This window comes from Cydia amplana, chromosome 27 (assembly GCF_948474715.1).
Source record: "Cydia amplana chromosome 27, ilCydAmpl1.1, whole genome shotgun sequence".
Taxonomy (NCBI): Eukaryota; Metazoa; Arthropoda; class Insecta; order Lepidoptera; family Tortricidae; genus Cydia; species Cydia amplana.
The window spans coordinates 4,571,962-4,593,825 of NC_086095.1; the positions used below are offsets into that span (position 1 = coordinate 4,571,962).

At 37.6% G+C, this 21,864-nt stretch overlaps 1 protein-coding gene across 1 annotated transcript in view; it reads right to left on the reverse strand.

Moving 5' to 3' along the window:
• LOC134660527 (scavenger receptor class B member 1-like) overlaps positions 1-21,864 on the reverse strand; it is a 76,719-nt gene that overhangs the window by 19,044 nt on the left and 35,811 nt on the right. Inside the window, exons 4-6 of the mRNA XM_063516302.1 lie at positions 16,500-16,610; positions 12,231-12,375; positions 3,783-3,924 (exon numbers count right to left, since the gene is read on the reverse strand). Of these exons, the coding sequence (XP_063372372.1) occupies positions 3,783-3,924; positions 12,231-12,375; positions 16,500-16,610 (398 nt within the window). The remainder of the gene's footprint in view (positions 1-3,782; positions 3,925-12,230; positions 12,376-16,499; positions 16,611-21,864) is intronic.

Genomic DNA, 21,864 nt, shown 5'->3' on the forward strand with positions numbered 1-21,864 from the left:
GAGAGCATGCCAGAAGTCCGTCAGATACACAATGACGCGTGTACAGACGTGCCGCCCGTGCCGCGCACACATATAAACGCAAATCATTTTTGATGTATGGCGCGTCCGCCCTGTGCCTATGGTGCTGCTTTACCGCACTAGTGCGATCGTTTGCAATAAACGAAACCAACCGCTTCTGTCTCTCTATAGTGGAGTCCAGACGAGACAATTTTTCGCCAATCTGATGATATTTTCCGATCGAATCAGGCCGTGCGGACGCAAACGCCAATTTGATTCCCCGATCAAATCAGCAGGTGCGGACACAAAAATGCCAATTTTCGAAGTTAGTATCTATGGAATGCAAATTAGTGATTAAATTTGTGTACGTGTGGACGCTAGATGAGATTGGCGCCAATTATTTTCCTGATCAAATCGGTCGATTTGCCCAGCTCGTCTGGACTCTACTTCCATATTAGTGCGATAGAGACAGCGTCTCGTTTCATTTCTCTGCGAACGATGCTTGGCTAGCCCCCTGGCACAGAATAAATAATAGTACTAGGTACAGAAGATTCACTCTCTAACAAAACGCGTCTATTACGAGAGATATGACCGCTAGGTGGCGCAAGCGCACGCAGGCGTCCCCGTTACTTAGCGGTGCGCGGTAACTACTATGGCTAGACACCAAAATTGGTGTGGGCCGCATGTACTTGTAGGTACTTGTAGCGACGCGATGAAATCGCAGAGTGAGCCACGCCTGCCTCTGGTCATGTGAGCGAAAGACCGATCACTGGCATCCATGCATCATGCAACACCGATCCTGAGGGTCTACCGCGAAAACCGAATTTCGCAAATTTCCGGCATTTTTCTCTGTCACTCTAATTCGCAATTGGCGAAATTCGGTTTCCGCAGTAGCCCCTGTGCTGTTTAAATGCCAGTCAAAAGTAAATCTCAATTCAATATTTGTTGCAGATTTCCGCGACAGCAAGATGTTCAAAGACGCCGACGAGGACGTCATCGACATACTCGCAACACAAGATGTGACTGTCAACGCTCACCAGTTCTGCATCGTCGATGAGGTACCATATGTATAAGTTAAAATCCTATATTGTACACCCTAGCTGGGTATCATGTACCTACTTGCCAAATGTAAGACCAAACGTACAAATGAACATGATTACAATGGAATAAATGATATGATATGATGATATGATATGATATGATATCAGGGGCCTTACCATGATCACAGAATAAGTAATAGTATTATCATACAGCACGGCCACGCACCGCCCCGCCCCGACTCGCATTACCTCGCCCCGCGACATGAATCTGCCGGACTTCTGGCGTACTCTCAGTAAAGCGACTTACCCACACATACACAATGACGCGCAAATGATTTTTGATGTTTGGCGTGTCCGCCCTGTGCCATGATGTCCTTATTGCGATTCTGTTTAGGGCCTAAACTGATCGCTAAAGGACGGAGCTATATAAGTCGCATCAGCGCCGGCCCGAGTACTCGATCAGGGTTGAGCGAGATTAAGTTTTGGCGCTCCATGCTCAGTATTAGGTTCCGTAGTTACCCGTCCGTTTTTTCAAGATGTTTGTTTTCACAGCATTTGCCACTTTGGCGCCCGCCCTACCCTTTGGCGCCTAGAGCGCCCCCTCCACTGGCTCTACCCTAGATCCGGCCCTGAGTCGCATATGTAGCTCCGTCCATTAGCAATTCAGTATATGTCCTAAACAGAATCGCAATAAGGACATCATGGTAAGGCCCCAGCCCTTTATCGCCCACTGCTGAGCATAGGCCTCACTTCCAGTACTCTACTTGTGTTGGTCCTGAGCGAATCTCATCCAGTGACCCGCAATCTTCCGAATGTCATCCACTTAACGAACTAACGGGCGCCAGCGCTCCTTTCATACGATAGCACTGCATCCTGTTAACATTTTTGCCAGGCATCACTCCGTCTAGCAACTTGTCCGGGCCAACTCCAATTTAGTTTGTTAATGACGTATCCCAGGTCCTGTACCTTGGTGCGCCGTCGGATCTGGACATTCTTCACGCGGTCTTGAAGGTTGATGCTCAGCATGACGACCATAGCTCTCTGGGCGTCCATGTCTCGACACTTTTAAATATTTAATTTTGCTTACTGGTATGTACAGTCAGCTACAGAGAGAGGTGACCCTCCCCCCTGCATACAATCAGCCTATGCAGGGGGGGGGGTGTCACCTCCCTCTGACTGTACATATAACTATCAGGTCTTCCAGTAACAATAGTATCAATACCTGATGGTGATGATATCCGTATATCGGATATGGCAATGACGGATGCTTATAAATAAGTACATTTTGATGTACCATCACGCTCCGCGATTGTTGCGCCATTTAGGGGCCTAGTTAAATTGATTGTTCAATACTTACGCTATAGAATTTCCAATTTAGCAAGAACCCTAAATGGTAAAATCCCGTGTGGTGACTGTACGATTGTCATCTTGGATTGGCCCCCAGCTTCCCACTTGCACTTGGAATCTTTTCTTACAATTGTAGAGGTTCTTTTCCCAACTAGCACTTTGATCGTGATGTGTTGGTTGTGTTGGAAATTCGGTTTACGATTAAAAAGATTTATTAATTTATTTCAGAACCTGATCTCCCACAACTTGACTGAGGACTGGCGAGTGACGTCATACGGTGACGACTATTACGGCGTACAATTCATCGCCACCGTTGAACATAATAGGTAAATAAGTTTTCAGTAAGATTATAAAGTATGAAAGATTTTTGACCACAAGTCTACCAAGTACACACCAAGTACATATACTTTCTAGTGTACAACGCTATATATCGGGAAATAGGCTGCTGCTAAGTACTTGGCGTGTGTGTAACGTTTTATTTGACATACGGCGTACGGCGAAATAAAATTTTAACAGGCATGTAATTTTCTTCCAACAAATCATATTTCAGGTACCCCTTCTACGGCGTCCAATTTCACCCAGAAAAGAACGCGTACGAATGGAAACTCAGCAAGTACCATCCCTCAGACAAAGCCGCCATTAAAGCAAACCGATATTTCATGGATTTCTTCGTCGACGAATGCAGAAAGAGTTCCCACACTTTTGCTGACGCTGCTGAGGAAAACCAGTATCTTATCTATAATTATCAGGCGCATTTCACGGGGGTACTGGGCAGCGCGTTCCACGAGTGCTACCTGTTTGAGCCGAGAGGAACTGTGGCGTAAATTTGTCAATAGATGGCGCTTTAGTCAAATAAGCAGTTTTTATAATTAAATGGCAGTTTATGTAGCATTGGTGTTTTATTTATAAAATTTGAAAGAGTTCCCACACATTTGCTGATGTGACTGAAGAAAATCGGTACCTTATCTATAATTATCAGGCACATTTCACGGGGATACGTTCCGTGAGTGCTACCTGTTTTAGTCGAGAGGAACTGTTGTGTAAATTTGTCAATAGATGGCGCTTAAATCAAACTTAGTGGTTTTGAAATTTACCTAGCCTCCCCGAAACTATTTTTTCATATTTTATCTTCAAAAGATCTTTTCCTACCTTCTATTCGAATCAACTCTGGTGAGGTAATGGTTATGACATCTACCGCGAATGAAGAAGGCGCTGGTTCGATCCCAGCCCCGGGCAGATTGTCGTATTAGGAAGTATGTGGCTAATTTGAACATGTTTGAACTTAGCAGTAGCGCTAGGTTGGGCATGAAAATAGTAGGGTCTAAATCTATATCGTTCTCATCAGGCAGGAAGATGGCGAACCACTTCGCTGTGTAGGTATTGTAAATATTAACTTACCAGTAGCGCTAGATTGGGCACGATGATAGTAGCGTTTAAATCTATGTCGTTCTCATCGGGCAAGAAGATGGCGAACCGCTTCGCTGTGTAGGTGAGCGTGTTGTTTTCGTTGAAGCGAATGTTTGAGTGGAGGAGTTTCTCTCTGAAACAAACACAACGACGTCATTCGACTATTTGTGTCGTTATCTATGAAAAGGGACCTTATTGTCGATGGCGCTTACGCCATTATTAACGATGCTCCGATATCAATACAATGCAGCGCGACGCTGTGCGGCGTAAGCGCCATCGACAATAAGGTCCCTTTTCATAGATAATGCCCCATTTAATGTCAGAAATCATCTTGTTCCTTGGCCGGTATTTTCTTTTCTGTACCTAAAACATATTTTCGCTCAGACAGATAGACGAGACGCACGAGTGATCCTATAAGGGTTCCGTTTTTTCCTTTTGAGGTAGGTACGTAACCCTAAAAATTAACACAAAACAGTGGTTTGCCCTTAGATTACAAGAAAACCTATAAGAAGCGGTTAAGCGTGACTTGGACTGAAGAAAATAAAGTTCAAAAGTGAAAAAGTCCACGACTCTCACTAGAGAAGCCTGTAGCTTGTAGTCCAGTGGTTCCTAACCTTTTCAGTCCGGTCACCCCTATATGACCAACTATTACGGAACCTGATTTTACCCCTCCTCCCAATGGTAATAAAAAATAAAACGTGTAAGTTTGTTGTATTGTTATTATTAGGTTAGCTTATTACCCCCGTAAAATACCAGTTTTACCCCCACGGGGGTAATTACCCCCGGGTTAGGAACCACTGTTGTAGTCCGTTCCGTACTCCAATCTAGTGAGCTCCCAACCCAAAAAGATCCATGAAACTTGTAGGATAGGGAAGTACCCGCCGGTGATCTAACATGCGATCTTCGATCGATGGTCGGAGGTAAATCTTAAACCTTAGATACGCGATTAAGTCTCGTTGTACAATTTAATAATACGATCTCCGGTTTGAAAGCTAATATTTTAGAACTTTACAAACATAAACCTAACTTTGTGAATGTAGTTGTACAACGTATCCTTTGTGAGATGGATATATACATATTTATTTACTAGCTGTTGCCCGCGACTTCGTACGCGTGGATTTGTATATTGGTGGTTATAAATTCTACATTAGCTTAGAACATTATGCAGCAAAAGATAGCAGTAGGGACGGTTAATCATTTGTTAATGATTATACAACGCATGAGATTTGTCTTTCACAACCTGGCTACGAAGTTTCAAGCCCCTAACTGAATAAAATTGTTCTCGATAATCTCGATATAATCTCTCTCAACCCCCAGAAGATTTTCAAGTCCACTATTTAATAAAACCTACTACCTATTTACGAAGTTTGAAGTTCCTTGCTTTAAATAAAATTTGAACCCTCTACCAACTCTCAACCCCTGTTTAAACTTTTAGGGGATGAATTTTTAAAAAAGCTGAAATTACTTTTCTTGCATTGTAATAATATGCCTTTATACAACGATTCAAGTCCCGCACTCCGATAAATATTTGGGTTCCATACAAATTTTCGACCCCCTTCACCACCTTGGGGGATGAATTATCAAAAACTCTGAAATTAGTTTTCTTTTCTCTTAATAAAATATCTTTTTACGAAGCTTCAAGTTCCTAGCTTTAAATAAAATTATAACCTATACAATCTTTCAACCCCTTTTTAACCCTGTTATGGGATGAATTATTAAAAACGCTGAAATAAGTTTTCTTGTGTTCTAATACTATGGCTTTATACAAAGATTTAAGTCTCGCACTCTCAAAAATATTTGATCTCCATACAAACTTTCAAACCCTTTTTCACCTCCTCGGGGGATGAATTTTTAAAAACGCTGAATAAGTTTTTTTGTTTTTTAATAAAATACCTTTTTACGAAGTTTCAAGTTCCTAGCTTTAAATAAAATTTGAACCCTATACAAATTTTCAACCCCTTTTGAACCCTTATAGGGTATGAATTTTTAAAAACGCTGAAATTACTTTTCTCGTATTCTAATAATATGTCATTATACAAAGATTCAAGTCCCGTACTTACAAAAAATATACCTCCATACAAATTTTCAACCCCTTTTTCTCCTTTTTTTAAATATTGAATTTTGAAAAACGCTAACAATAGTTTTCTTCTCTTTTAATGAAATAACTTTTTACGAAGTTACAAATTCGTAGGTTAAAATAAAATGTAAACCCTATACAATCTTTCAACCCCTTTTTAACCCTTTTAAGGGATGAATTATTGAAAACGCTGAAATTACTTTTCTTGAGAATTAATAATATGGCTTTATACAAAGACTCAAGTCCCGCAATCTAAAAAATATTTGATCTCCGTACAAACTTTCAACCCCTTTTTCACCAACTCGGGGGATGAATTTTTAAAAACATTGAAATTTGTTTTGTTGTTTTTTAATTTAATGCCTTTTTGCGAAGTTTCAAGGTCTTAGCTTAAAATAAAATTTGCACCCCAAGACAAAGTTTCATCCCCTTTTTTACCCCCTTAGGGGTTGAATTTCCTAAAACTTCGCAATTACTTTTTTTTGTAATCGGCTATTATGCCTTTCTAAGAAGTTTCAAAGCATTTGTAATGGATTCAAACTTTCAACCCCTTTTTCACCCTGTTAGGGGATGAATTTTCAAAAACGCTGAAATTACTTTTCCTGTCTTATAATAATATACCCATATACAAAGTTTAAAGTCACACACTCACAAAAATATTTGATCTCCATACAAACTTTCAACCCCTTTTTTACCACCTTGGGGGATGAATTTTCGAAAACGCTGAAATTCGTTTTCTTATTTTTTAATACAATACATTTTTACAAAGTTTCAAATTCCTAGCTTAAAATAAATCTTGAACCCCATACAACCTTTCATCCCCTTTTTAACCCTTTTAAGGGGTGAATTTTTAAAAACGCTGAAATTACTTTTCTTGAGTTTTAATAATATGGCTTTATACAAAGACTCAAGTCCCGCACTCTCAATAATATTTGATCTCCGTACAAACTTTCAACCCCTTTTTCACCACCTCGGGGGATGAATTTTTAAAAACGCTGAAATTAGTTTTCTTGTTTTTTAATTTAATACCTTTTTGCAAAGTTTCAAGGTCCTAGCTTAAAATAAAATTTGCACCCCAAGACAAAGTTTCATCCCCTTTTTACCCCCTTAGGGGTTGAATCTTCTAAAACTTCGCAATTACTTTTTTTGTAATCGGCTATTATGCCTTTCTAAGAAGTTTCAAAGCATTTGTAATGGATTCAAACTTTCAACCCCTTTTTAACCCTGTTAGGGGATGAATTTTCAAAAACGCTGAAATTACTTTTCCTGTCTTATAATAATATACCCATGTACAAAGTTTAAAGTCACACACTCACAAAAATATTTGATCTCCATACAAACTTTCAACCCCTTTTTCACCACTTTGGGGGATGAATTTTCGAAAACGCTGAAATTAGTTTTCTTGTTTTTTAATATAATACATTTTCACAAAGTTTCAAATTTCTAGCTTAAACTAAAACTTGAACCCCATACAACCTTTCATCCCTTTTTTAACCCCCTTAGGGGTTGAATTTTTCATAATCGCTTCTTATCTCTTGTACACTTTACAACTGCAACCTAGTGTGCAAATTTCAACTTTCTAGCTTTTGTAGTTTCGGCTCTGCGTTGATGAATCAGTCAGTCAGTCAGTCAGTCAGTCAGTCAGGACACTTGCATTTATATATATAGATAGACTAGCTGTTGCCCGCGACTTCGTACGCGTGGATTTGTATATTGGTGGTTATATATTCTACATTAGCTTAGAACATTATGCAGCAAAAGATCGCAGTAAGACGGTTAATCATTTGTTAATTATTAATATTACAACGCATGATACTTGTCTTTCACAACCTACGAAGCTTCAAGCCCCTAACTGAATAAAATTGTTCTCGATATAATCCCTCTCAACCAGAAGATTTTCATGTCCTCTATTTAATAAAACCTACTACTTAACTACCTATTTACGAAGTTTGAAGTTCCTAGCTTTAAATAAAATTTGAACCCTATACAAACTTTCAACCCCTTTTTAACCATTTTAGGGGATGAATTTTTACAAACGCTAAAATTACTTTTCTTGTATTTTAATAATATGCCCATATACAAAGTTTACAACGATTAAAGTCCCGCACTCAAATGAATGTTTGACCTCTATACAAATCTTCAACCCCTTTTTCACCACCATGGGGATGAATTATCAAAAACTCTGAAATTTGTTTTCTTCTCTTTTGATGAAATACCTTTTTACGAAGTTTCAAGTTTGTTTGCAACTTTACAAACTTTCAACCCCCTTTCGACCCTTTAAGAGATGAATTTTAAAAACGCTGAATTTACTTTTCGCGTATTTTAATAAAATGCCATTTTACAAAGACTCACAAAAATGTTTGATCTCCATACAAACTTTTTACCCTTTTTCACCACTTTGAGAGATGAATTTTCAAAAACGCTGAAATAAGTTTTCTTCTCTTTTAATAAAATACCCTTTTAAGAAGTCTCGAGTTCCTAGCTTAAAATAAAATTTGAACCCCATAAAAACTTTCAACCCCTTTTTAACCCTTTTAAGGGATGTACTTTTAAAAACGTTGAAATTACTTTTCTTGTATTCTAATAAATGCCTCTGTACAAAAATTCAAGCCCCGCACTCACAAAAATATCTGATCTCCATACAAACTTTCAACCCCTTTTTCACCACCTTGAAATATGAATTTTCAAAAACGCTGAAATAAATTTTTTGCAGTTTTAATTTAATACCTTTTTACGAAGTTTCAAGTTCCTAGCTTAAAATAAAATTTGAAACCCGTACAAACTTTCAACCCCTTTTTAACCCTGTTAGGGGATGAATTTTACAAAACGCTAAAATTACTTTACAGTACATATGGGGCTACTTTTCCGCACTAGTGCGTAAAATAGCACTTTTCGTGCGTATGTCGAAACTTTAAAGTGCCATATGTACTGTAAAACGTTGTTCGATACACGTGCGAATAGGTAATTCGCAACTCGTGTCAATTTAAAACACTCCCTTCGGTCGTGTTTTAATTTATCGCCACTCGTTTCGAATTTCCTCTTTTTCGCACTTGTATCGAAAATAACTATTTCCTGTCTTCTAATAATATCCCCAAATCCAAAGATTCAAGTCCCGCGCTCGAAAAAATGTTTGATACCAATACAAATTTTTTGCAGTTTTAATTTAATACCTTTTTACGAAGCTTCAAGTTCCTAGCTTAAAATAAAATTTGAAACCCGTACAAACTTTCAACCCCTTTTTAACCCTGTTAGGGGATGAATTTTACAAAACGCTAAAATTACTTTTCCTGTCTTCTAATAATATCCCCAAATCCAAAGATTCAAGTCCCGCGCTCGAAAAAATGTTTGATATCAATACAAACTTTCAACCCCTTTTTCACCACCTTACAGGATAAATTTTCAAAAACGCTGAAATTAGTTTTCTTGTATTTTAATTTAATAACTTTTAACAAAGTTTCAAGTTCCTAGCTTAAAATAAAATTTGAACGCTATACGAACTTCAACCCCTTTTAAACCCTATTAGGGGATGAATTTTACAAAACGCTGAAATTACTTTTCCTTTCTTCTAATAATATCCCCAAATCCAAAGATTCAAGTCCCGCGCTCGAAAAAATGTTTGATATCAATACAAACTTTCAACCCCTTTTTCACCACCTTACAGGATGAATTTTCAAAAACGCTGAAATTAGTTTTCTTGTATTTTAATTTAATACCTTTTTACAAAGTTTCAAGTTCCTAGCTTAAAATAAAATTTGAAACGCGTACAAACTTTCAACCCCTTTTTAACCCTGTTAGGGGATGAATTTTACAAAACGCTGAAATTACTTTTCCTGTCTTCTAATAATATCCCTAAATACAAAGATTCAAGTCCCGCGCTCGAAAAAATATTTGATATCCATACAAACTTTCAACCCCTTTTTCACCACCTTAGGGGATGAATTTTCAAAAACGCTGAAATTAGTTTTCTTGCATATTAAAAATATATCTTTTTACGAAGTTTCAAGTTCTTAGATTAAAATAAAATTTGAACCCTATACGAATTTTCAACCCTTTTTTAACCCTGTTAGGGGATGAATTTTACAAAACGCTGAAATTACTTTTCCTGTCTTCTAATAATATCCCCAAATGCAAAGATTCAAGTCCCGCGCTCGAAAAAATATTTGATATCCATACAAACTTTCAACCCCTTTTTCACCACCTTAGGGGATGAATTTTCAAAAACGCTGAAATCAGTTTTCTTGCATATTAAAAATATATCTTTTTACAAAGTTTCAAGTTCTTAGCTTAAAATAAAATTTGAACCCTATACGAATTTTCAACCCTTTTTTAACCCTGTTAGGGGATGAATTTTACAAAACACTGAAATTACTTTTCCTGTCTTCTAATAATATCCCCAAATACAAAGACTCAAGTCCCGCGCTCGAAAAAATATTTGATATCCATACAAACTTTCAACCCCTTTTTCACCACCTTAGAGTATGAATTTTCAAAAACGCTGAAATTAGTTTTCTTGTATTTTAATTTAATAACTTTTAACAAAGTTTCAAGTTCCTAGCTTAAAATAAAATTTGAACGCTATACGAACTTCAACCCCTTTTAAACCCTATTAGGGGATGAATTTTACAAAACGCTGAAATTACTTTTCCTGTCTTCTAATAATATCCCCAAATCCAAAGATTCAAGTCCCGTGCTCGAAAAACTGTTTGGTATCAATACAAAATTTCAACCCCTTTTTCACCACCTTACAGGATGAATTTTCAAAAACGCTGAAATTAGTTTTCTTGTATTTTAATTTAATACCTTTTTACGAAGTTTCAAGTTCCTAGCTTAAAATAAAATTTGAAACCCGTACAAACTTTCAACCCCTTTTTAACCCTGTTAGGGGATGAATTTTACAAAACGCTGAAATTGCTTTTCCTGTCTTCTAATAATATCCCCAAATGCAAAGATTCAAGTCCCGCGCTCGAAAAAATATTTGATATCCATACAAATTTTCAACCCCTTTTTCACCACCTTGGGGGATGAATTTTCAAAAACGATGAAATTTGTTTTCTTGTATTTTAATTTAATACCTTTTTGCAAAGTTTCAAGTTTCTAGATCAAAATAAAATTTGCACCCCAAGACGAACTTTCATCCCCTTTTTAACCCCCTTAGGGGTTGAGTTTCCAAAAACGTTGCAATTAATTTTTTTTTGTAATCGGCTATTATGCCTTTCTAAGAAGTTTCAAAGCATTTGTAATGGATTCAAACTTTCAACCCCTTTTTAACCCTGTTAGGGGATGAATTTTCAAAAACGCTGAAATTACTTTTCCTGTCTTATAATAATATCCCCATATGCAAAGTTTCAAGTCCCACACTCACAAAAATATTTGATCACCATACAAACTTTTAACCCCTTTTTCACCACCTTGGGGGATGAATTTTCAAAAACGCTGAAATTAGTTTTCTTGTTTTTTAATATAATACATTTGTACAAAGTTTCAAATTCTTAGCTTAAAATAAAACTTGTTCCCCATACAACCTTTCATCCCCTTTTTAACCCCCTTAGGGGTTGAATTTTTCAAAATCGCTTCTTATCTCTTGTACACTTTATAAATGCAACCTAGTGTGCAAATTTCAACTTTCTATCTTTTGTAGTTTCGGCTCTGCGTTGATGAATCAGTCAGTCAGTCAGTCAGTCAGTCAGTCAGTCAGGACACTTGCATTTATGTATATAGATTATCAATTATTAGTTTTATTACTAAGCTTCATAATTATAATAACTCGCATGACCTAACGGGGCTACTCCGCTGATAAGCGATTATGCACGATCACATCATAATGTTATAGCGTGTCTATTCATTGCATTACAATTAATATAACCATCATCACGACTCGGACTAAGTAGACCGGTACAAATGGTACAATCATATTAAGGTGAAATACATTTGTATCAAGCAAACATGTCGTGTGCATGCGATACCTAATTTAGTCTACCTAGGTACTATACATATAAAGTATGATACAAGACTACATGTACATTTATTTTGTACCTATACTTTGTGGTGAGCGTTCCGACTGAACACCTAGCGACCTTCACCAAGGAGGAGTTTAGGCCGAAGAGTGTCAAGTTCCGCGGCTGGCTCCCTGACACTGCGGCGTACGAACTGCATCGCAGCCATAATTTTGTGTCTTTAGTTTTAAGATAATTATACATATTTTATAATAATATGTATGCTAGTTTTACAGGTATTTATCTATGGGCCAATAGTTGCCTGAAAATAAAGTTTTTCATTTCATTTCATAAGACACCGTTATAATGAAAAGGGAGATTTTTTTAGTACATAAGTATTATTTATCATTTGAAATTGACCCAGGTACTCACAAGTAAACGACGGGTCCCAACTCTTGCACGTTGAGTTTGTCGTCCAACCCCCGCACGTACCGGTCGTGGTTGGTCACGTTGAACACGTAGGCCCGCAGTTTCACCTCGTCCGGAGGGTCTGCCCACCATTCGTAGGGGGGGAAGCCTGGAAAGAAATTATATTTTATAAAAAACTAGCGACCCGCCCCGGCTTCGCACGGGTTAACAAATTATACATAAACCTTCCTCTTGAATCACTCTATCTATTAAAAAACCCGCGTCAAAATCCGTTGCGTAGTTTTAAAGATCTAAGCATACATAGGGACAGACAGACAGCAGAAAGCGACTTTGTTTTATACTATGTAGTGATACCCACACAATAAATGAAGGGCACACGGAAAGAACATGTCTAGTCATTTTTCTCGGAAAATCCGATTTTTATCTCAAAATTTAGAGCTCTATTCGTTATATTTTTTGCTACAACTGTACAATATATGTAAGTAACACAACTTTTTTTTGTAGTGTTGTGGTCACGGACATACATTTTGACATTGTTCCCAATTTTGAAACCGTGATTACTCAAAATCTTATACCTTTAAACGAACAATTTTTGTTTATTTATTTATAAATATTTATATATTTCGGGCATATCGGAAACGGCTCTAACGATTTCGATGAAATTTGGTATATGGGGGTTTTCGGGGGCGAAAAATCGATCTAGCTAGGTCTTATCTCTGGGAAAACGCTTATTTTTGAGTTTTTATATGTTTTTCGAGCAAAGCTCGGTCTCCGAGATATTGTTACTAAAGTGACTATCATACGCTCTTTTCTTGAAGGTTTGAAGCTTGCTAACGGTTAGGTACAAATAAATTAACACCGTGTTAAAAAAGCGGCCAAGTGCGAGTCGAACTCGCCCATGAAGGGTTCCGTATTTAGGGGATTTATAACGTATTAAAAAAACTACTTACTAGATCTCGTTCAAACCAATTTTCGGTGGAAGTTTGCATGGTAATGTACAACATATATTTTTTTAGTTTTATCATTCTCTTATTTTAAGAAGTTACAGGGGGGATACACATTTTACCACTTTGGAAGTGTCTCTCGCGCAAACTATTCAGTTTAGAAAAAAATGATATTAGAAACCTCAATATCATTTTTGAAGACATATACAGGGTGGATTTTCTTTTTGGGTCAGTGAGAGCAGCTACCAGATCCCGTGCTGCTACGAGAAAACGGTCTAAGAAGACCTTCCCTCGATTTCAAATTAATGAAGATTGGCTTTTACAGATTTTGGAAAAAACATACAGGGTGCGAGAAAAAGGTCATTTTTGACAAACTTTTTTTTTGATGCCAATCGATCCCATTCCTATTAAGGATCAAAAGCTTGTATGGAACCAAAACAAATTTCCGGCTAGAAAAGCCACAAATCGAGGAAAACTTTTCCCATACAATTTGTATGAAAATGAAAACTTTTATTTTTCACATGCTGTTTTTGTATGCCAATCGATTCCATTCCTATCCAGTATCAATAGTTTCCTAGGGGTCAACTTACAGTAATGTACTAAAAAGCCACAAATTAATAAAAACTTTTTTCATACATTTACTATGGGGAAAATGTGAAATGTTATTCTCAATTTTCTATCTCGCCCATCAGTCCTACAGCAATGTCTTCATACAGTATTATGGTCCTTAAATGTACAGGACTGATTGGCCAGATAGAAAAATGTGAATTAAATTTCACGTTTTCTCCATAGTAAATGTATGAAAAAAGTTTTCTTTAATTTGTTAAAGTTACCCAAAAAGAAAATCCACCCTGTATAATTTTTTTTTGAGTTTCAGTTCTAATCTATTTTTGTGTGAAAATCTTAATGCGGTTCACAGAATACAATCTACTTACCAAGTTTCAACAATATTTCTTATAGTTTCGGAAAAAAGTAGCTGTGACATACGGACGGACAGACGGACAGACAGACAGACAGACATGACGAATCCATAAGGGTACCGTTTTTTGCCATTTGGCTACGGAACCCTAAAAACAGCTACATTCGAAGGTTACGATGACTCGTTCATACAATAAGTAGGTAACCTATGTCAATATTTACGCCACAAAAATGGACAAAGGTACTATTAATATGACCACCCGGAAAAACGTTCTTCAGTTTTTTAGCACACTTAACGTTTTATTACAATAATTAAACAACCGTGAAGGTTCTCGGTTTTTAATGTTTCTTTAGTGTAAGTAGGTATATATATTGACGTAAGTATTTCCACTTCACCACATTTAAAAATAACAGATTTATTTAAAGCATACTATGAACTTATTAGCCACCGCAGAATAGAGCGAAAGAGCGAATAAAAGTTTTGTATACATACCTAATTACCAATATTAAAACGGTGACTCGCTTTAATTTCTTTGTTGTGAAACATTTATTACTATACTTAATAGGTACATAGGTAATAACGAACAAAATAAAAATACTAAACATTAAAAATAAAACTTAACTAAACTATAATAAAATTTAAAGTAAAATTAATAATAATAAAGCCACCTTCATGGGTTATGTTATAGACGTTATACTCGTAGTGCCCAAAGCCCAGAAGGCTGGCAGTTACCTTTGTTGTAAGACTTGTGAGTTATAGGTAATTTTTAGGGTTCCGTAGCCAAATGGCAAAAAACGGAACCCTTAAGGATTCGTCATGTCTGTCTGTCCGTCTGTCCGTCCGTATGTCATAGCCACTTTTTTCCGAAACTATAGGAACTATACCTACTGTTGAAACTTGGTAAGTAGATGTATTGTGTGAACCGCATTAAGATTTTCACAGAAAAATAGAAACAAAAACAATAAATTTTGGGGGTTCCCCATACTTAGAACTGAAACTCAAAAAAATATTTTTTATCAAACCCATACGTGTGGGGTATCTATGGATAGGTCTTCAAAAATGATACTGAGGTTTCTAATATCATTTTTTTCTAAACTGAATAGTTTGCGCGAGAGACACTTCCAAAGTGGTAAAATGTGTGACCCCCCCCCCCCCCCCCCCGCGGCCCCGCCCCCCTGTAACTTCTAAAATAAGACAATGATAAAACTAAAAAAAATATGATGTACATTACTATGCAAACTTCCACCGAAAATTGGTTTGAACGAGATCTAGTAAGTAGTTTTTTTTAAATACGTCATAAATCCCCTAAATACGGAACCCTTCATGGGCGAGTCCGACTCGCACTTGGCCGCTTTTTTAATTGATTTTTTATTACATTTTAAAAACGTAGGTAGTTTGTTTGGCCTCCTTTTATATTTATATAGTTACACACACGGTAGGTAGTTAAATTTGTGCGAAAATAACACTGTGTGGTCAATACCCTATTTTGATAAAAATAATCATGTCGGGTCAAAATAATGAAATATTATCTAACGGCACCATTCACTTTTTGCTCTAATTTGCGTACTTATCTGCATTATTACTTTTTTCTCCGTTTACGAATTCTTCATACGAATAATATTGCTGCTGTAATATTTGTACCTATATTTATGATGCATTGGTGTGACTTCCAAAAAGGGGTACCTACTTATCTTAGATAGGTGCACTTTCATCGTAAGTTAAAATTTAAGCTTCGAAATAAATTAAAAGTGGAAAAATTCACTGTCTTGGGTGGGACTTGAACCCACGACCACTGGATCACTAGTACAGTGCTCTGCCATCTGAGCTACCAATACCGTACCCAATTCAGCGAATATTTCCACCATATATGAGCTCTTACGGTAGATGTCGCTATGAGCCTCCCTAGTGATCCAGTGGTCGTGGGTTCAAGTCCCACCCAAGACAGTGAATTTTTCCACTTTTAATTTATTTCGAAGCTTAATAGCATCGTTCGTAGACGTTTCTGCTTAATACAAAATTAATTTAATTTAAAATTTGTTAGCGTTCCCAAAATAACTTAATCTCAGAGTTCCAAGATGCAAACTACGGAACCCTAAAAAAAAGGCCTCAGGGGGATTTTAAAATCACTACATAGTACCTATAGTATAGAACAAAGTCGCTTCCTGCTGCTGTCCCTATGTATGCTTTGATCTTTAAAACTACGTAACGGATTGTGATGCGGTTTTTTAAATAGATAGAGTGATTCAAGAGGAAGGTTTATGTATAATTTGTTAACCCGTGCGAAGCCGGGGCGGGTCGTTCAAATATAAAACCGTATAAAAAAATGTTTTCTTTTTTTGCAAAAACTTACATACAAAGCTGCTAGCTATGTAATTGGTAGTGACTCTTCTGGTGGTGACACATTCTTACCTGGCCTCATGTTAAGCTTCTCCCACAGCATCAGGTCTAGGGGCGTGTACAGGAGACCTCCTATTGACATGATCAGCAGCAGGACTCCCCATACACACTGCGCTACGGAATCTGTAACAAAATAGAGTTCGTTAATACAATTGTGACGTCCCACGGGTAAAGGTACCTTATGGCGGTTGGCGCCTACGCTATTATTAACGCCGCTCCAATACAATTGCGGTGCTATGCGACGTAAGCGCCAGGCAGGTGCCATAAGGTACCTTTTACCGTGGAACGTCACAATTGGTCTTTAATGCCGTCTGTACACATTCAATCCTTTTTGCATAATATAAGCGCATTAAGGTAGAATAGTTGGCGAGCTCTAGATTTTTTGTACAATTTCCAAATAATGTATTGACGAATCATGGTATATTTAATAATCTTTCGTTTGATGTAGCACACGTACGTGTATTTATGACTCATGGTATAGATTTTGCAAATTTCGGCAGTGGTCACATGTATGACGCCATTATTTGTCACTCAGGCACTATAGAGATTGTCTCCCAGCAGTTTTATGATCCTATTTATATTGCTAATAACATATTAGGAGCTTATGCCGATTGTCCTGAAAATTACCAATTTTGATTTTTTAAACTTAAGGCATTTGTTCTGGCGAATACCTACATTTTGATGCATAATTTCCACAATTTTCATTAGATTTTTTTTTTTTGGTATATATGTAAGGCTTGAGACGTCATCTTTAATATTATAGTACCTACATTGTTTTAACTTCCGACTTTTGGTTTGGTTATGAAACCCAAATAATCGAATATTTTTTTACATTTATTTACTTTGTAAATTGCTCTTAAACTGTTGAATATTTTGGTACACAGTGTATACATTGAATATAGTATATTTAATTGGCTTTCATTGAATACCCCACACGTGTACCTATGTGCAATACATATTTTGGGTGCAATATGCAATATTCGCGACGAGGCGGGAGTCATTTTGATGACGTCATTCCGCTGAAGTAGATGGCCTGCGCCGCTGTCTCCCAGCAGTTTTGGTGACTAAATACCATGCCCAACAACATACTAAAAGTTGGTAGCGGTTTCCGGATCTGAACTATCTCTTCGACCGTTTCCCATAAGGCATTTATAAGTACTATAATTGATTTCCCATGACGCGTCCAACGGAACTGTCAAATGACTCTAGCATTGAGACAAAAATGTATGTAACGCTCAGTTAAACTAATGAATGGTTTATGGTTAACGCTCAAGATTTGTTGTTACTGAAAGAACGAGTCTGGCTCGCTATTGAAGGCTTCCGTTGAAAATTAGAGGTAGGTATGTGCAATAAAAGTGAACTAAAAGGCTAAAAAATATATTTTTAATTGTCTTTCAAAGCTCTTCATTTTGATACCCCCTGGATAGGGTTTGCGGGTTTTTTTCTAAAGGTCGCGCGTTATCGTGTATTAAGTCCGCCATGTTGTTTTATTATGACGTCACAATAACCCATGTCACTTGGAGGCTGACGTAAGGATTTCAACCATACGTCGTACATGTACGATTTAGATGTATCTAAACCGGTCAAGGGCCAAGGCATTCAGAAGTTATGGTGGAATAAAGAAACTCACATATAAACACAAACATGAACCCTGAGAACAATACACTCCTTTTTTGGGCAGTCGTATAAAAAGAAAACCGATCATTAAGGCGCTAGACGCCGTTTTTGGCCGAAAACTCTAACATTCTAGAGTCTATATCTTCTTAACGGTTCAACAAAAAATATGAAAAAAATATATATGATTTTACGTTTTATGTACAACATTTCTAATGTTTGACTTGTTCCCTATGACTTATAGTTTTTCCAAAAAAGGAACATTACGACAGGCCGTTTTGCGACTAACTTTGCCTATTTCTAGTGAACGGTTTATTCGATTAAAGTTATTTTTAAATTAGAATAATTGTTTTAACAGATACTACAAATGCAACGTAGAATAATGTTAATAAATTAATTATTAAGTAAATCTGAGGGCACGGCAGTGCCCCCGCCAAGTCGAGCAAAAAAAGAGGCACGGCCGTACCATCCTTTTCTCGAAGCGATTCAGGCCATTTTCGACGTCCTGTAATTTTGTGCAGGCTGAAGCTAAAACCCTGAATTTTCAGTAATATATAGGGCTAAACATGCTTAAGATATATTCTCAAAAACATTCAATTTGAACTAGTAGTTTAAGAATGATTGTACGTCAAAGTTCCTTATTTTCGACACTGACACACTCACTCACTCACTCACTCACCTACGATCATCATAATTCTAAGGTACTTCTAGTATATCCACAAGCTTCAAATTTTAAACATAAGTAGTTTTCAGCTTATCAAGCCATAGAAAACCTAAAAATATTGCAATATCAGTCACGTTTTAAAGATCTAAGAACTGCATAAGTAAGTTTGTAATCCCATATAAATATTTGCTATTACAAAGTTACTGTTGCAGTTCCTACAAATAGTAGGTAGTAAAGTAAAGGTACACTACGATGTACGATGTGAGTATGAATGAAGATGTGTTTCTTTATGATATGTGTATATATTAGACAAAACAAAAAACCTAAGGTAGGTAATAAACACATTAAAAAATGTTGGCTGACGGCGTATTGCATAAAGTATCATTCTATGGAACTAACTATGTCAACAAAAGTCATTAGTAAATTCATTCATCAAGTTTGATTACTTACATAGTTAGCAAGTTCCATCGAATGACACTCTACCAATTCAATACGACGCTTATGTCAATTACACAAACGTGCAGCATGGTGCGTAACGGGATGGGTAAGTAATATATAATAATAATATAATTTTATACGGCGTTTTAAACAGGACGCGAGTCGTATTAACCGTGAAATGTAATTTACGACCTCCACTAAATGCATTATCTACTCATACTCAAACAACAAAATATCTGCAAACAAAAGGTATACGAGTATAGCGCCAACTGCACGCCTCTGTGCTGTATCTTATTCTTTGAACCTCGTGGCGGTGCAGTGATACAAAATTCACGTACGATCGCAGCGAGCGGGGTAAGCGGGTGGTGCGGGTACAGACCGCTTAGCTCCGCCCTGACGCTCAAGGGCATTGGGCCTTCCAATCGTCTTAAGACAAATGTAATGCTCAGTCAGTTAAACTGATGCTTTGTCAAATTTCCATCATTCATATAAGTTCGAATAAAAAATGAAGGAAAAACTTGTTTCGAGTTAAGTGAGGCTGCCACCTTGGGCACTGACATAAACGCCATCGAGAACGTAATTTACTTTACAGTACATATGGTGATACTTTCCCGAACTAGTGCGGGAAATAGCACTTTCCGTGTGTATGTCGAAAATTTAAAGTCCATATGTACATACTGCCGCTGCTGCCGCGGCCTCAGCATGCATGCTGCATGCTGAGGCCGGAGTTCAGGCAGACCGAAAAGGAGATGGCGGGACGACTTGGACGCATTCTACCCCAAATGGTGGGAAAATGCCGATGACAGGGTCGAGTGGAAAAAACGAGGGGAGGCCTTTGCCCAGCAGTGGGACACCAAAATAGGCTAGAGAAAAAAAAAATGTACATACTGCTGCCGGTAGCTGCTGCAAAGGTTGCGTTCAGCTTATGATAGGTAGGGCCGTGTCTTACGGCTGTGATCGTGGCGTGGTCCACAAATGGTCTCGCCGGAAGATCAGCGCTGACTTTCGGGTCAGTATTATGCTGAAGGCGAGCCCATTTCGTGGTAAACTTTAACGCTTACCAATTTTTTAATATTTGTCGTTTTTAGTTATACTCTTGTATGTAATTTTAGTTTTAAGTTTATCACGAATAAAATACTTGATTCTGATTCTACTGTAAAACGTTGTACGATACCTACACGTGCGAATAGGTAATTCGCAACTCGTGTCGATTTAAAACACTCCCTTCGGTCGTGTTTTACGCCACTCGTTTCGAATTTCCTCTTTTTCGCATTTGTATCGTAAATAACTGTTCTATGCGTCTCGCTCGTACTCACATACTTATTAGTGCGAGTCATGCGAGTGAGATGTATGGAAAGTAAATACGTTCTCGATAGCGTGTATGTCAATTTTGACACTGCCAGTGACTCATGGTACGGGCTAAGGAACCCTAAAAACGCCTGTAATTTGCAATTTTGCACTTCGACAACTATTCATTTAATATGCCTTTGTTAAACCAAAATGATGTTTAACATACAAATTATACAAACGCTTTTTTAGGCCTGAATCCGCCAGGCAACTGAATGACGCAAGATGATCACTAATAAGCTAATAACAATAATATTGCCGCCGTTTGTTGGTTTAATGGTTTTATATGTGTTTATTAACATCTGAGAGTTTATCACTATTTTCTGTAATTTAATGCTGTTAAATTATTGTCGTTAATCTAAATACATAGATAGAGATATAAATAGATAAAAAAGGGCTGGTGGCCTAGCGGTAAGAGCGTGCGACTTGCAATCCGGAGGTCGCGGGTTCGAACCCCGGCTCGTACCAATGAGTTTTTCGGAACTTATGTACGAAATATCATTTGATATTTACCAGTCGCTTTTCGGTGAAGGAAAACATCGTGAGGAACCCGGACTAATCCCAATACGGGCCTAGTTTACCCTCTGGGTTGGACGGCCAGATGGCAGTCGCTTTCGTAAAAACTAGTGCCCACGCCAATTACTGGGATTAGTTGCCAAGCGGACCCCAGGCTCCCATGACAACGCGAGGAAGATGAAGATGATGAATCTAATAAATAAATAGAAACGACCGAGAAGGTTCTCAGAGTTGGTCTTCATACATACACACACCGGAGCGAAAGATGTTTTAGGGTTCCGTACCCAAAGGGTAAAAACGGGTCCCTATTACTAAGACTCCTCTGTCTGTCCATCTGTCCGTCCGTCTGTCTGTCACGAGGCTGTATCTCATGAACCGTGATAGCTAGACAGTTGAAATTTTCAGAGATGATGTATTTCTCTTGCCTCTATAACAACAAATACAAAAAAGTACGGAACCCTCGGTGGGCGAGTCCGACTCGCGCAAGCTTGTCCGGTTTTTTTAACACGCTTTTATTAGGTCGACCTGTATGTAACTAAATTGTAATGGAATCTTGCAAGTTAAATTTGTTCCACTTCCCGGTCTCCGATTGAGCTGAAATTTTGCATGCACATGTAAGTCGGATGACAATGCAATATTATGGTACTATCGAGCTGATCTGATGATGGAGACAGGAGGTGGCCATAGGAACTCGACCTGTATGTAACTAAATTGTAATGGAATCTTGCAAGTTAAATTTGATCCACTTCCCGGTCTCCGATTGAGCTGAAATTTTGCATGCACATGTAAGTCGGATGA